Below are 14,827 nucleotides of genomic sequence, written 5' to 3'. Positions count from 1 at the left end.
GTACAGTTACACAGTGAGTGACCCTTACCCTGAATAAACAGTGACTCTGTACAGTTACACAGTGAGTGACCCTTACCCTGAATAAACAGTGACTCTGTACAGTTACAGTGAGTGACCCTTACCCTGAATAAACAGTGACTCTGTACAGTTACAGTGAGTGACCCTTACCCTGAATAAACAGTGACTCTGTACAGTTACACAGTGAGTGACCCTTACCCTGAATAAACAGTGACTCTGTACAGTTACACAGTGAGTGACCCTTACCCTGAATAAACAGTGACTCTGTACAGTTACACAGTGAGTGACCCTTACCCTGAATAAACAGTGACTCTGTACAGTTACACAGTGAGTGACCCTTACCCTGAATAAACAGTGACTCTGTACAGTTACAGTGAGTGACCCTTACCCTGAATAAACAGTGACTCTGTACAGTTACACAGTGAGTGACCCTTACCCTGAATAAACAGTGACTCTGTACAGTTACAGTGAGTGACCCTTACCCTGAATAAACAGTGACTCTGTACAGTTAGTGAGTGACCCTTACCCTGAATAAACAGTGACTCTGTACAGTTACACAGTGAGTGACCCTTACCCTGAATAAACAGTGACTCTGTACAGTTACAGTGAGTGACCCTTACCCTGAATAAACAGTGACTCTGTACAGTTACACAGTGAGTGACCCTTACCCTGAATAAACAGTGACTCTGTACAGGTACACAGTGAGTGACCCTTACCCTGAATAAACAGTGACTCTGTACAGTTACAGTGAGTAACCCTTACCCTGAATAAACAGTGACTCTGTACAGTTACAGTGAGTGACCCTTACCCTGAATAAACAGTGACTCTGTACAGTTACAGTGAGTGACCCTTACCCTGAATAAACAGTGACTCTGTACAGTTACACAGCGAGTGACCCTTACCCTGAATAAACAGTGACTCTGTACAGTTACAGTGAGTGACCCTTACCCTGAATAAACAGTGACTCTGTACAGTTACACAGTGAGTGACCCTTACCCTGAATAAACAGTGACTCTGTACAGTTACAGTGAGTGACCCTTACCCTGAATAAACAGTGACTCTGTACAGTCACAGTGAGTGACCCTTACCCTGAATAAACAGTGACTCTGTACAGTCACAGTGAGTGACCCTTACCCTGAATAAACAGTGACTCTGTACAGTTACAGTGAGTGACCCGTATCTTGTTGATGTTACTGAGCTAGTTCTAAATGTCTCTCGCTCCCTCAGCCCTCATCAATGCACAGTATTGCTGAGCCAAGTTATTCTTTTGTTAATCTTCTCCCGTTCCCCCAGTTCTTTATCCTGTGTTTAACAGGTCTTCATCACCAGACTGTTTCAGTGGAGGTAGTGAAGTGAATAAATCTAGGAGTGGGTTTGCCGTTTGACTTCGGTCTAATAATGCGCTGTGTTTTGCTGCAGCCGAACACTGATGGGATCCAGGAGCTGATGTACGGCGGCATGCTGTACTGTCTGGGAGTGGTGTTCTTCAAAAGTGACGGGATCATTCCTTTTGCCCACGCCATCTGGCACATCTTCGTGGCTTTGGCCGCAGCGGTGCACTATTACGCCATCTGGAAATACTTGTACCGGAGTTCAGCAACCCCCTCGTGGAAGGACTTATAACCTCGAGGCCGGCACCATTGGTTGCCATCGGTTACAGTGTTAATCAGTTTATTTAAACAATATGGTGGAAACAGACTGGAGAAAACGAGCATGAGGCACTGACCAGTCATGTTTAGACCACCCCCAACTGTGAATGAACACGGTCGCGTTCTCAGGAGATGGGTGTGAAATTCCAGACCCTCGGGCAGCTGCTGTCCGTTAGCTTTTTAGGATTGTTTTTGAATTCACTGTTTTTTAACCTCCTCTCCCTCCCCCCCCAACCAAACTTCCTGGCTGCTCTGATGAAATTTCAAGGACTTCAATTTGACTCGATGACATTGGAGTGATTTACCAGATGTCGGCCGTGCTGTTGGTTTTTGATTTTTTTGGAAAATGAAACACGGTTTGGAGTAAGCGTGAGGAGGAGGAGAGGAGCCAGCTTGAGAACAAATCTGCAGGGTACTTTTTTAAATTATAAAGTGACTCATAGCCTCTTGGGCATTATACGGTTTGACACGAACACCCACAGCAAACCGAACGGATACATTCCAATCGAGTGTGGCATTTTATACCTCTGCTTTCCGCCGCAAATTTTAGCCTTGCTCAGTTTTTCAGGGCGGGGCTTTGGGTGGGCTGGTAGTCAATGTTCCCTGTCATTTTTTTCGGGTCCACGGCCCCTTTAAGTGGCTGCGCAGCCAATTCAAATTTTCGCGCATGCGTGGTTATTCCAATTTAAAAGCCAGCAAGCGGCCTGCATGGGAGCTCCAGGCACCCGCGCAGCTTAAAGGAAACATTGCTGGTAGTTTCCCATCACGCTTTCTGGTGAAGAATGAATTGACAGTTACTGTATTTCTGTGTTGCATGCTTCGAGTGTGCCTTCGCAGCCGGGTGGGAGGCTAGTGAACAGGACATTTTTTGAGAACCTGTTGTACGTACTCTATCACCTTGCAAAGGGGGCGAGCGAGTCTATCCCAACAGTATTATAATTCAGGTTCTGTCTACTCCAGCAATGGGCTGATGGTGAGGAATGTAACGAAAAGCACTTTGTACGACCTGTCCTGTTGCTGGCTCATTGCAGTGTGGCAGGCAGTAAACCGCACCTCCCGTGCACACACATGCCTAGGCACTTTTTTGCGAATCACTGCTGATCAGGCAGTAGGCTGCCTGAAGTGATCATTGGACTGTTGAACAGGAGAGATTCTGATTACCTCATTTTTGTAAAGGAGGGAGAGCCGTTCTCTCTTGTTCTGCTCTAGCAAGCACACGACAGTTCTCAGCTCTGCATTCTGCATTTTCTTTTTTAAACTAAGTTGGTCTGTCCGGCAGCCCTTGCAGCCCCCTTACTCTGCGACTACTCCCCCATTTTAAAACTCAGAGTGATTTCAACTTAAACAATAAATGGTTTACATTTTGTGAATACTTTGCCCAATGATGTAGAAATATTTTTTGGTATGCAGCCAGTGCATTCTTACAAAGTGGCCCTTCCGAAGTTGCAGCTTTGTTTCTGCACCAGGTGTAACGAGTTGGATCGGCAAGTTGCTCTGAACTGAATCTGGAGCCTAAACTTCTGACGCACAGTTTAATCTCTCTCTCTCCCCCACACCCTAAAAAACAAGACACGCGGTCTCCAACCCGGATTGCAGTCCCCACCACTGGGAGAGCGGCTCATATCTGATAGCTTGACTGTGCAGGGCGGGCTGTGACAGGCAGCTACTGTAGCAGGAGAATGAGAGACTGGTCACCATTCACCCTGGGGTGGGTGGACTCTATTCCAGAATCACTTGAATTCCACACAGCTGCTGAGTGCCCTCAGTGAGGGTAAACGTGGTGCTTCCGAGCAGCAGAGTGTGAACCTGATTCAGTGTTTCTGTTACAATACTCCATGTAAAATACCTCAATGGTCACGTTTAGATTTCAAAGGTGCTTTTTTGTCAATCAAAACTGAAATCCAGGTGGTATTTTTAGTAAACTGCACATCTTAAGAAATATCCTTAAGCTCAGATTTACAGAGAGGGGGCAGTGTGTGGGGGGGGGGGGGGGTGTGTCAGTCTGTGGGGCGATGTGCCAAAGTTTACACCTGTTTGCAGAGCAAGTTGTCCCTGTTCAACACCATATTGTGTGGCACGCTATGGTCAGTAACTCAGCATGACACTAAGGGAGGACGGGAGACATTGGCTTAATATCGCTACCCAGGTGTTCTAAGTGCTGTGATAAGAGATTCCAGCTACAGAACAGGGTACAAGTAACGGTATACACTGGGTAAGGTGTAGCTCAGCACAGGTACCAGCTAGCTGCACAGACTAGAGCAGTACATCTGTGTGTGTTGTACTGGGCCGCTATGTGGATCCCAGGCTCATCACCACCACAGCTTATCCTGCTCTCTGATATCAGCTCGTGTGTGTGTGAGACACATATACAATCACGCACACACCAGATCGGTGAATCAATGCCTTTTACCTAGTGTGTGCTGTACGTGTACAAAAGCTGATCCTGAGATGTGCAGCAGCCAGATGAATCATTCCATTTACCAGGCTTGTACTGTCCATTACTGGGCATCAGGGGTTAGACCATTGACCTGGAGCTGGTTCCTTTAGTGCTTGCTGGGCCAGGGCTTACTGTGCCACTGCTGTTTTGGGGTGTAGTCCAGATGTTCACTCCTGGACAAATTTGGTTATGCATCAGGGAAAGGGTGGGGTCGTTAATAACTTGTGATGTTTGTGAGAAACAAGCTGCTGATTTGTGGTGTCGCTTTGACTAGGATTGTGTGTAGATACAGTTTTCTTTTCTAACAGGCTGTGAATTCTCTGCAGTTTGCAATTATTTGGGGATTTAAATTGGAAGATGCCAAGTTTTATGACCAGGGTATCTACAATTTATTTTTATATTCCTGATCCAGATGCTGTAATCCCCAAGTGTGAAATGTTTACTAAGTTTACAAGCAATGAATGCTGCACCCCAGTGGTTGCCTCTAGCACGCTAACTGTCTGTGCTACTCTACACATTCTCTACCTAACACATTCTTGCACCTGCTTCAAGGAATGCCTGCAAATCACCTCTGTATGTGTACAGGTGCCAGCCCGTGTGTGACCTCGGACTTTTACACATTGTCAAGAACTTTGCTTTTGTCACTAGCTTGAGAATTGCCTAAAACAGGCCCTATGGAACTAGTATTGGGCCTTCAGCACATCAACGTATAAATCAGTTGCTAGATTGAGCAGAGGAAACTGCCATTCCTGGTCACTCCAGATCGAGGATCCCAAGAAAATGCTGGATTTTGCTCTTGGCTCTGGATTGCTGGTTGATTTGGTTTCCCATTTCCCTCAGTAAATTGGGGCACTGTTTACCCCAGCGGTTTGGGAAAGTACATGACTCTGATAACGGGTCTTGTCCTAGTTTAACTGTGCTGTTTTAAACAGAGGTTATTTTATGTGTGTGTGTGTAACATACAAATACACCATGCGATGCACCTACTGTGCACCCAGAGCACAAGAAAGTTGTGGTAAGCAGCTGATTCAGGCAGGTGTTGACGTTGAATGCTGTCTGATCTCTTTCTCTGCCCTCTCTGGCTGCTTTTCCTTTTCTAGTCCCTGCCTTCCCACCTGTTGAGTGCCTGGCCTGTCCTGCAAAGGCCAGCTGTGATTCAGAGAACAAAGCTTTTGTTTTCCTTCTGGAGGAGCATGTGAAGGAGCAGTTGAGGTGGGGCAGCCAGCCTGCCAAAGGTCACCAGTTGCAACAGCCCTCGATCCCGGCCAAAGTCGGAGGAGATGCAGGCGATTCATTTCTCTGCTCCGATTAGACTGTCCAGCTGTCACCCCACCTCTGGTGGGATAGTCTGCGCCACTCCTGACTCTTACTTTAAGGCAATGTGTCCCCAGTCTTGACACCTGGAGCATTCGGCCCCCAAATTATGCACTAGATCAGAAACTGCACTGCTAACATTTTTACTGAACTATTATAAATCAAACCACTTATAAAGAGAGAGGCTCAGCTTGGGGGAGGCGTGTCCTTGTAGCGTCTCTCTGTCTACTGTACTACTGAGGGTTTTTAAACTGTCTCTGCTTTGAGGCTCTGTCCTGAAATATTCCATCTAAATGTATTCCAAATACTCTTTTTTAAATTCCCATTTACAGTCTGTGGTGATGTGACAGAGGAGTTGATGTATTGAGCCTTTTGCTGGGAGTGTGTTGTACATTTTCTATATGACCATGTACTGTGTATCTGAACAAACCAAACTGCAGCTCAATAAAAGATGCATTTTGTGTACTTTTGTTCTGGCTTTTTACATGATGTAGGTACAGAGTGAGCGAGAACAATTGGGTTTACAGCTCCTGCCAACAGCACGGTGTCATCGCTCGAGGGTAGAGAGCAACCACCGGTGCAATAAGCAGGTACAGCACTCGAGGGTTAGATACAGAGTAAAGCTCCCTCTACACTGTCCCATCAAACACTCCCAGGGCAGGTACAGCACGGGTTAGATACAGAGTAAAGCTCCCTCCACACTGTCCCATCAAACACTCCCAGGGCAGGTACAGCACGGGTTAGATACAGAGTAAAGCTCCCTCTACACTGTCCCATCAAACACTCCCAGGGCAGGTACAGCATGGGTTAGATACAGAGTAAAGCTCCCTCTACACTGTCCCATCAAACACTCCCAGGGCAGGTACAGCACGGGTTAGATACAGAGTAAAGCTCCCTCTACACTGTCCCATCAAACACTCCCAGGGCAGGTACAGCACGGGTTAGATACAGAGTAAAGCTCCCACTACACTGTCCCATCAAACACTCCCAAGGCAGGTACAGCACAGGGTAGATACAGAGTTGGACATTTCATGTTGGACGGTTGGAGCTGAAAGTATGTGGAAACGTTTAACTCATTGCTCTGTGCAGGATTCGGACCGGTCAGTGTTGAGAGGCGAAGCATCTCACTGCACCACAGAGCCAGCGGTAGTTACATCGTTTATTTTTAATTTTTTTAAATAACGTTATTGCCTCAATCCTCATCAATAATACTCCAAACAACACTGGGATGGGAGCTCACTCCTGCATCCTGCCATTAAAAATTGTAAATACAGGACATTATGAAATAAAAGATAAATGCTGAATTTTCATAGAATGATACAGCTCAGAAGGAGGCCATTCGGCCCATTGTGCCTGTGTCGGCTCTTTGGAAGAACTCTCCAATAAGTCCCACTCCCTCTGCTCTTTCCCCAGAGCCGTGCAAATTTTTCCCCTTAAAGTACATATTCAGTTCCCTTCTGTAAGTTACAATTAACTCTGCTTCCACCGCCCTTTCAGGCAGCGCACTCCAGATCACAACAACAGAAAATCTACAGCATCTGACCGAGGGAAGGCAGGTTAATGTTCTGAGGGCAATGACCCTGCAATCTTTTCTGTTTTTGCTTTCAATTCTTTGATTTGCATTCTGATGCTTAAGGTGGACTGAGGTCAGATCAAAGGAGCTGTGAATGTTCTTTTGGCCCACGAGGCTGGATTAACCGGTGACTACACCCGATGCACACAACCTGAAGGGCTTGTCCTGGGATCGGGTCTGTTTATCACATCTCGTGTAGGCGCTGTCACTGAATGAAAGCTGACTGATAGGATCCTTTCGGTATGAAGGAAAGGGAGAGCCGAGACGTCGCTGCCAAATGCTGGAGGTTCGTGTTGTGAGTTGCAAAGCATGTTTACTCTTCCCTCTGAATCTTTTGTGCTCCTGTTGTTTAGGGGCTGCCAACCCTCCTGGATTGGCCTGGAGTCTCCAGGAATTGAAGGTTAATCTCCAGGACAATGGCTGCCAGCAACACTTGGGAGCGACATCATCGGGACTGTGTGTTTCTTTTCATTTTCTTTCAATACTTTAATAGTTATAAAAAATATCAGAGATAGGAAAGACAGATGAATCTAATGTGGGTTAACAACAGCAAATGCTGGAAAAACTCAGCAGGCCAGGCAACATCCGTGGAGAGAGAAATAGAGTCAACGTTTCAGGTGGAAACCCTTCGTCAGGAATGTGGGTTAATGCACTGAGTGGGAGTGAAGTCATTGAAAAGGGGCTGAAGGACGTGGATGAACAGAGAGACACTGGGATTGAAAGTGTAAGTGCCGGTAGATAAAACCACAAAAAGGCCAACAGTATTTTGGGTTTTATGAGTAGGGGCACAGAGCATGATCAGTTCCTGGCCGGGACAGAGAACACAGTCTAGAAAAGGTAGGTGCAATACTACATAATATAATTCATGGCCAGTGTGCTCTCCCGCACTCATTTTAATTAGCTAAGGGGGTCGAGGAGAAATTTCCCAGATTTTTGTCTCCTTAATTGGCTGTGAATGTTTATTACCTGTTTGTTTTGCCTCTCCCAGGACATCACAAGACTGCTGGTGAGGGGTTGGTGGGTGCTGTGATTAACAATACTCTGGGCACCATCACTGCACAGGGCCGGAGCGATGGAACAGCTGGGCTTCTCATGTCCGACATTTCCGTATGTTCGTAAGAATAAAGAAGTGATGATAAGTCTGCACAAAACACTGGCTAGGCCACGGTGAGACTCTGGGTGCAGGGGCCCACGATGGAAAGGACATTAAAGCCACAGAGAGTATCCAGTGTAGATTCACCTGGATGGGAACTAGAGTTATGAGGAGAGACCCGAGATACTGGGACTGTTCCCACTGGAGCAGAGAAGGTGAAGAGGAGATTTAATCAAGTGAGGAGCAATTAAGAAAACTTTCTTAACACAGCGGATTGCTGGAGCAGGGAATGCTTTACCACAGGGACTGGTTGAGGCAGAGACGATTACATCTTTTGAGGGAAAATTGGATATATATTTGAAGAAGAGGCAGATACAGGGCTGTGGGGGGGAGAGCGGCACTTTTAGATTGCTCTAGCTAAGAGCTGTCACAGACATGATGGGCCAAATGGCCTTCTTCAGTGCTATAAGTGTCCGTGGTACCCACACAGGCCGAGAGAGTTATAGGCTCAATAGAGCGGGCTGTAGAGGATCTACCATTGGTGGTAGCGCCCCTGGGCCAGGGGAGGGGGGTCCCTAATCAGTTACTCCTGCTGGAGGTGGGTGTGTGGGGCAAGGACAGCGTCAGATTCAGCTGGGCCCCTGCCAACACTGTCTCCCCATCAAGGTTAGAGGGTTGATGAGGGCAATGTGGTTAACATGGAGTATATGGATTTCCAAAAGGCGTTTGATAAAGTACCACAGAATAGGCTTGCCAACAAAGTTGAAACCCATGGAATAAAAGGGACAGTGACAGCATGGATACGGAATTGGCTAAGTGACAGGAGACAGAGAGTAGTGGTGAACAGTTGTTTTTCGGACTGGAGGAAGGTATACAGTGGTGTCCCCCAGGGGTCGGTTCTAGGACCACTGCTTTTCTTGATATATATTAATGACTTGGATGTGGGTGTACAGGGCATAATTTCAAAATTTGCAGATGACACAAAACTTGGAAGTATAGTGAACAGTGAGGAGGAGAGTGATAGACTTCAGGAAGACAGAGACAGGCTGGTGGAGTGGGCGGACACGTGGCAGATGAAATTTAATGCAGAAAAGTGCAAAATGATATATTTTGGTTGGAAGAACTGGGAGAGGCAATATAAACTAAAGGGTCCAATCCTAAAGGGGGTGCAGGAACAGAGAGACCTGGGGGTATGTGTGCACAAATCATTGAAGGTGGCAGGGCAGGTTGAGAAAGTGGTTAAAAAAGCTCACGGGATCCTGGGCTTCATAAATAGAGGTACAGAGTACAAAAGCAAGGAAGTTATGATGAACCTTTATAAAACACTGGTTCGGCCTCAACTGGAGTATTGTGTCCAATTCTGGGCACCACACTTTAGGAAGGATGTGAAGGCCTTAGAGAAGGTGCAGAAAAGATTTACGAGAATGATTCCAGGGATGAGGGACTTCAGTTATGTTGATAGACTGGAGAAGCTGGGGTTGTTCTCCTTGGAGCAGAGAAGATTGAGAGGAGATTTGATCGAGGTGTTCAAAATCATGAGGAGTCTGGACAGAGTAGATAGAGAGAAACTGTTCCCATTGGCGGAAGGGTCGAGAACCAGAGGACACAGATTAAAGGTGATTGGCAGAAGAACCAAAGGCGACATGAGGAAAAAAAATTACACAGCGAGTGGTTTGGATCTGGAATGCACTGCCTGAGCGGGTGGTGGAGGCAGACTCAATCGTGGCTTTCAAAAGGGAGTTGGATAAGTAGCTGAGGGGAAAAACACGTTCAGGGCTGCGGGGAAAGGGCGAGGGAGTGGGACTAGCTGAAGTGCTCTTGCTGCAGGAGTTCCTCAGGGCAGTGTCCTAGGCCCAACCATCTTCAGCTGCTTCATCAATGACCTTCCCTCCAACATAAGGTCAGAAGTGGGGCTGTTTGCTGATGACTGCACAGTGTTCAGTGCCATTCACAACTCCTCAGATAATGAAGCAGTCCATGCCCGTGTGCAGCAAGACCTGGACAACATTCAGGCTTGGGCTGATAAGTGGCAGGTAACATTCGCGCCACACAAGTGCCTGGCAATGACTATCTCCAACAAGCGAGCGTCTAGCCACCGCCCCTTGACATTCAACGGCATTACCATCGCCGAATCCCCCACCATCAACATCCTGGGGGGTCACCATTGACCAGAAACTTAACTGGACCAGCCACATAAATACTGTGGCAACAAGAGCAGGTCAGATGCTAGGTATTCTGTGGCGAGTGTCTCACCTCCTGACTCCCCAAAAACTTTCCACCATCTACAAGGCACAAGTCAGGAGTGTGATGGAATACTCTCCACTTGCCTGGATGAGTGCAGCTCCAACAACACTCAAGAAGCTCGACACCATCCAGGACAAAGCAGCTTGCTTGATTGGCACCCCATCCACCACCTTAAACATTCACTCCCTCCACCACCGGCGCACCGTGGCTGCAGTGTGTACCATCTACAAGATGCACTGCAGCAACTCGCCAAGGCTTCTTCGGCAGCACCTCCCAAACCCGCCACCTCTTCCACCTAGAAGGACAAGGGCAGCAGGCGCATGGGAACACCACCACCTCCAAGTTCCCCTCCACGTCACACACCATCCTGACTTAGAAGTATATCGCCGATCCTTCATCGTCTCTGGGTTAAAATCCTGGAACTCCCTCCCTAACAGCACTGTGGAAGCACCTTCACCACACGGACTGCAGCGGTTCAAGAAGGCGACTCACCACCACCTTCTCAAGGGCAATTAGGGATGGGCAATAAATGCCGGGCTTGCCAGCGACGCCCACATCCCATAAACGAATTTTAAAAAAGCTCCCAGTATCCCTGTAATCTGACCCTACGACAGTGTGGCGCTCCCTCAGTACTGCCCCTCCGACAGTGCAGTGCTCCCTCAGTACTGCCACTCCGACGGTGCAGCGCTCCCTCAGTACTGCCCCTCCCACAGTGCGGCGCTCCCTCAGTACTGGCCCTCTGACAGTGCAGCGCTCCCTCAGTACTGCCACTCCGACGGTGCAGTGCTCCCTCAGTACTGCCCCTCCCACAGTGCAGCGCTCCCTCAGTACTGCCCCTCTGACAGTGCAGCACTCCCTCAGTACTGCCCCACTGACAGTGCAGCACTCCCTCAGTACTGCCCCTCTGACAGTGCAGCGCCCCCTTAGTTCTGCCCCTACGACAGTGCAGCACTCCCCCAGTACTGCCCCTCTGACAGTGCGGCGCTCCCTCAGTGCTGCCCCTCCGACAGTGCAGCGCTCCCTTAGTTCTGCCCCTCCGATAGTGCAGCACTCCCCCAGTACTGCCCCTCTGACAGTGCGGCGCTCCCTCAGTACTGCCCCTCCGACAGTGCAGCGCTCCCTCAATACTGCCCCTCTGACAGTGCAGCACTCCCTTAGTACTGCCCCTGCGACAGTGCAGCGCTCCCTCAGTACTGCCCCTCCGACAGTGCAGCGCTCCCTCAGTACTGACTCTCCGACAGTGCAGCGCTCCCTCAGTACTGCCCCTCCGACAGTGCAGCTCTCCCTCAGTACTGCCCCTCCGACAGTGCAGCGCTCCCTCAGTACTGCTCCGCCGACAGTGCGGCGCTCCCTCAGTACTGCTCCTACGACTGTGCGGCGCTCTCTCAGTACTGCTCCTCCGACAGTGCGGCGCTCCCTCAGTACTGCACGTCCGACAGTGCAGCGCTCCCTCACTAGTGCCCCTCTGACAGTGCGGCGCTCGCTCAGTACTGCCCCTCCGACAGTGCGGCGCTCCCTCAGTACTGCCCCTCCGACAGTGCAGCACTCCCTCAGTACTGCCCCTCCGACAGTGCGGTGCTCCCTCAGTACTGCCCCTCCGACAGTGTGGCGCTCCCTCATTACTGCCCCTCCGACAGTGCGACGCTCCCTCAGTACTGCCCCTCCGACAGTGCGGCATCTCTCAGTACTGCCCCTCTGACAGTGCAGCACTCCCTCAGTACTGCCCCTCCGACAGTGCAGCACTCCCTCAGTACTGCCCCTCTGACAGTGCAGCACTCCCTCAGTACTGCCCCACTGACAGTGCAGCGCTCCCTCAGTACTGCCCCTCCGACAGTGCAGCACTCCCTCAGCAGTGACCCTCCGACACTGCGGCACTCCCTCAGTACTGCCCCTCCGACAATGCAGCAGTCCCTCAGCGCTGACAGTGCGGCGCTCCCTCAGTACTGCCCATCCAACAGTGCTGCACTCCCTCAGTACTGCCCCTCTGACTGTGCAGCACTCCCTCAGTACTGCCCCTCCGACAGTGCAGCACTCCCTCAGTACTGCCCCTCCGACAGTGCAGCGCTCCCTCAGTACTGCCCCTCCGACAGTGCAGCGCTCCCTCAGTACTGCCCCTCCGACAGTGCGACGCTCCCTCAGTACTGCCCCTCTGACTGTGCAGCACACCCTCAGCACTGTCCCTCCGACAGTGCAGCACTCCCTCAGTACTGCCCCTCCGACAGTGCGGCATCCCTCAGTACTGCCGCTCCGACAGTGCAGCACTCCCTCAGTACTGCCCCTCCGACAGTGCAGCGCTCCCTAAGTACTGCCCCTCCGACAGTGCAGCACTCCCTCAGTACTGCCCCTCCGACAGTGCAGCTCTCCCTCAGCACTGCCCCTCCGACAGTGCAGCGCTCCCTCAGTACTGCCCCTCCGACAGTGCAGCGCTCCCTCAGTACTGCCCCTCCGACAGTGCAGCGCTCCCTCAGTACTGCCCCTCCGACAGTGCAGCGCTCCCTCATTACTGCCTCTCCGACAGTGCAGCGCTCCCTCAGTACTGACCCTCCGACAGTGCAGCGCTCCCTCAGTACTCCTCCTCCGACATTGCGGCGCTCCCTCAGTACTGCTCCTACGACTGTGCGGCGCTCTCTCAGTACTGCCCCTCCGACAGTGCGGCGCTCCCTCAGTACTCCTCCTCCGACATTGCGGCGCTCTCTCAGTACTGCTCCTCTGACAGTGCGGCGCTCCCTCAGTACTGCCCCTCCGACAGTGCGGCGCTACCTCAGTACTGCCCCTCCGACAGTGCTGCACTCCCTCAGTACTACCCCTCTGACTGTGCAGCACTCCCTCAGTACTGCCCCTCCGACAGTGCAGCACTTCCTCAGTACTGCCCCTCCGACAGTGCAGCGCTCCCTCAGTACTGCCCCTCCGACAGTGCAGCGCTCCCTCAGTACTGCCCCTCCGACAGTGCAGCACTCACCCTCCGACAGTGCGGCGCTCCCTCAGTATTGACCCTCCGACAGTGCAGCACTCCCTCAGCACTGACCCTCCGACAGTGCGGCGCTCCCTCAGTACTGCCCCTCTGACAGTGCTGCACTCCCTCAGTAGTGCCCCTCTGACTGTGCAGCACTCCCTCAGTACTGCCCCTCCGACAGTGCAGCGCTCCCTCAGTACTGCCCCTCCGACAGTGCAGCCCTCCCTCAGTACTGCCCCTCCGACAGTGCGGCCCTCCCTCAGTAGTGCCCCTCCGACAGTGCAGCGCTCCCTCAGCACTGACCCTCCGACAGGGCAGCGCTCCCTCCGTACTGCTCCTCCGACAGTGCTGCACTCCCTCAGTACTGCTCCTACGACTGTGCGGCGCTCTCTCAGTACTGTTCCTCCGACAGTGCGGCGCTCCCTCAGTACTGCACCTCCGACAGTGCAGCGCTCCCTCACTAGTGCCCCTCCGACAGTGCGGCGCTCGCTCAGTACTGCCCCTCCGACAGTGCGGCGCTCCCTCAGTACTGCCCCTCCGACAGTGCAGCGCTCCCTCAGTACTGCCCCTCCGACAGTGCGACGCTCCCTCAGTACTGCCCCTCCGACAGTGCGGCGCTCCCTCAGTACTGCCCCTCCGACAGTGCAGCACTCACCCTCCGACAGTGCGGCGCTCCCTCAGTATTGACCCTCCGACAGTGCAGCACTCCCTCAGCACTGACCCTCCGACAGTACGGCGCTCCCTCAGTACTGCCCCTCTGACAGTGCTACACTCCCTCAGTAGTGCCCCTCTGACTGTGCAGCACTCCCTCAGTACTGCCCTTCCGACAGTGCAGCACTCCCTCAGTACTGCCCCTCCGACAGTGCAGCGCTCCCTCAGTACTGCCCCTCTGACAGTGCAGCGCTCCCTCAGTACTGCCCCTTTGACAGTGCAGCACTCCCTCAGTACTGCCCCTCCGACAGTGCAGCACTCCCTCAGTAGTGCCCCTCCGACAGTGCAGCGCTCCCTCAGCACTGACCCTCCGACAGTGCAGCGCTCCCTCAGCACTGACCCTCCGACAGTGCAGCGCTCCCTCAGCACTGACCCTCCGACAATGCGGCACTCCCTCAGTACTGCAGTGGAGTCAGCCTGGATTTTGTTCTCGAGTGTCTGGAGTGGGACTTGAACCGACAACCTCCTGACTCAGGCGGGAGCGCTGCCCGCTGAGCCCGGGTGAGATGAAAATTAACGGAGATCCGCGAGGTGACCCCTGATGAATAATGAAACGCCACACAAATTGCCCATGTTTCCCTGATTTAGGCGGTGGGCACGATGGTGCCCAGCAGTGACCTCACTTCGAGGGCCGGGGTCAGGGGCCGTTGTCCTGCCCTCCTGTGTCCCAGGTCCAATTTGACAGGAAAAATCGTAGAGCAAGTTATTATCTTAATGGCAAGAAACTGGAAAGTACTGAAGTACAAAGGGATCTGGGGGTCCTGGTGCACGAAACTCAAAAGGTTAGTATGCAGGTGCAGCAAGTGATTAAGAAGGCCAATGGAATGTTGGCTTT

General features: G+C 51.5%; 1 protein-coding gene across 1 annotated transcript in view; it reads left to right on the top strand.

Annotated features, from left to right (window-relative positions):
• mmd (monocyte to macrophage differentiation-associated) overlaps window positions 1-5,883 on the top strand; it is an 81,039-nt gene extending 75,156 nt beyond the window's left edge. The window contains exon 7 of the mRNA XM_085964022.1: window positions 1,438-5,883. Coding sequence (XP_085820148.1) covers window positions 1,438-1,641 — 204 coding nt within the window. The 3' untranslated portion in view covers window positions 1,642-5,883. The remainder of the gene's footprint in view (window positions 1-1,437) is intronic.
• The last annotated feature ends 8,944 nt before the right edge of the window (window positions 5,884-14,827 follow it).

Source organism: Somniosus microcephalus, chromosome 21 (genome assembly GCF_052327205.1).
Source record: "Somniosus microcephalus isolate GS21.2 chromosome 21, FLI_Smic_1.0, whole genome shotgun sequence".
Taxonomy (NCBI): domain Eukaryota; kingdom Metazoa; phylum Chordata; class Chondrichthyes; order Squaliformes; family Somniosidae; genus Somniosus; species Somniosus microcephalus.
This window is presented reverse-complemented; position numbering and strand designations above follow the sequence as displayed.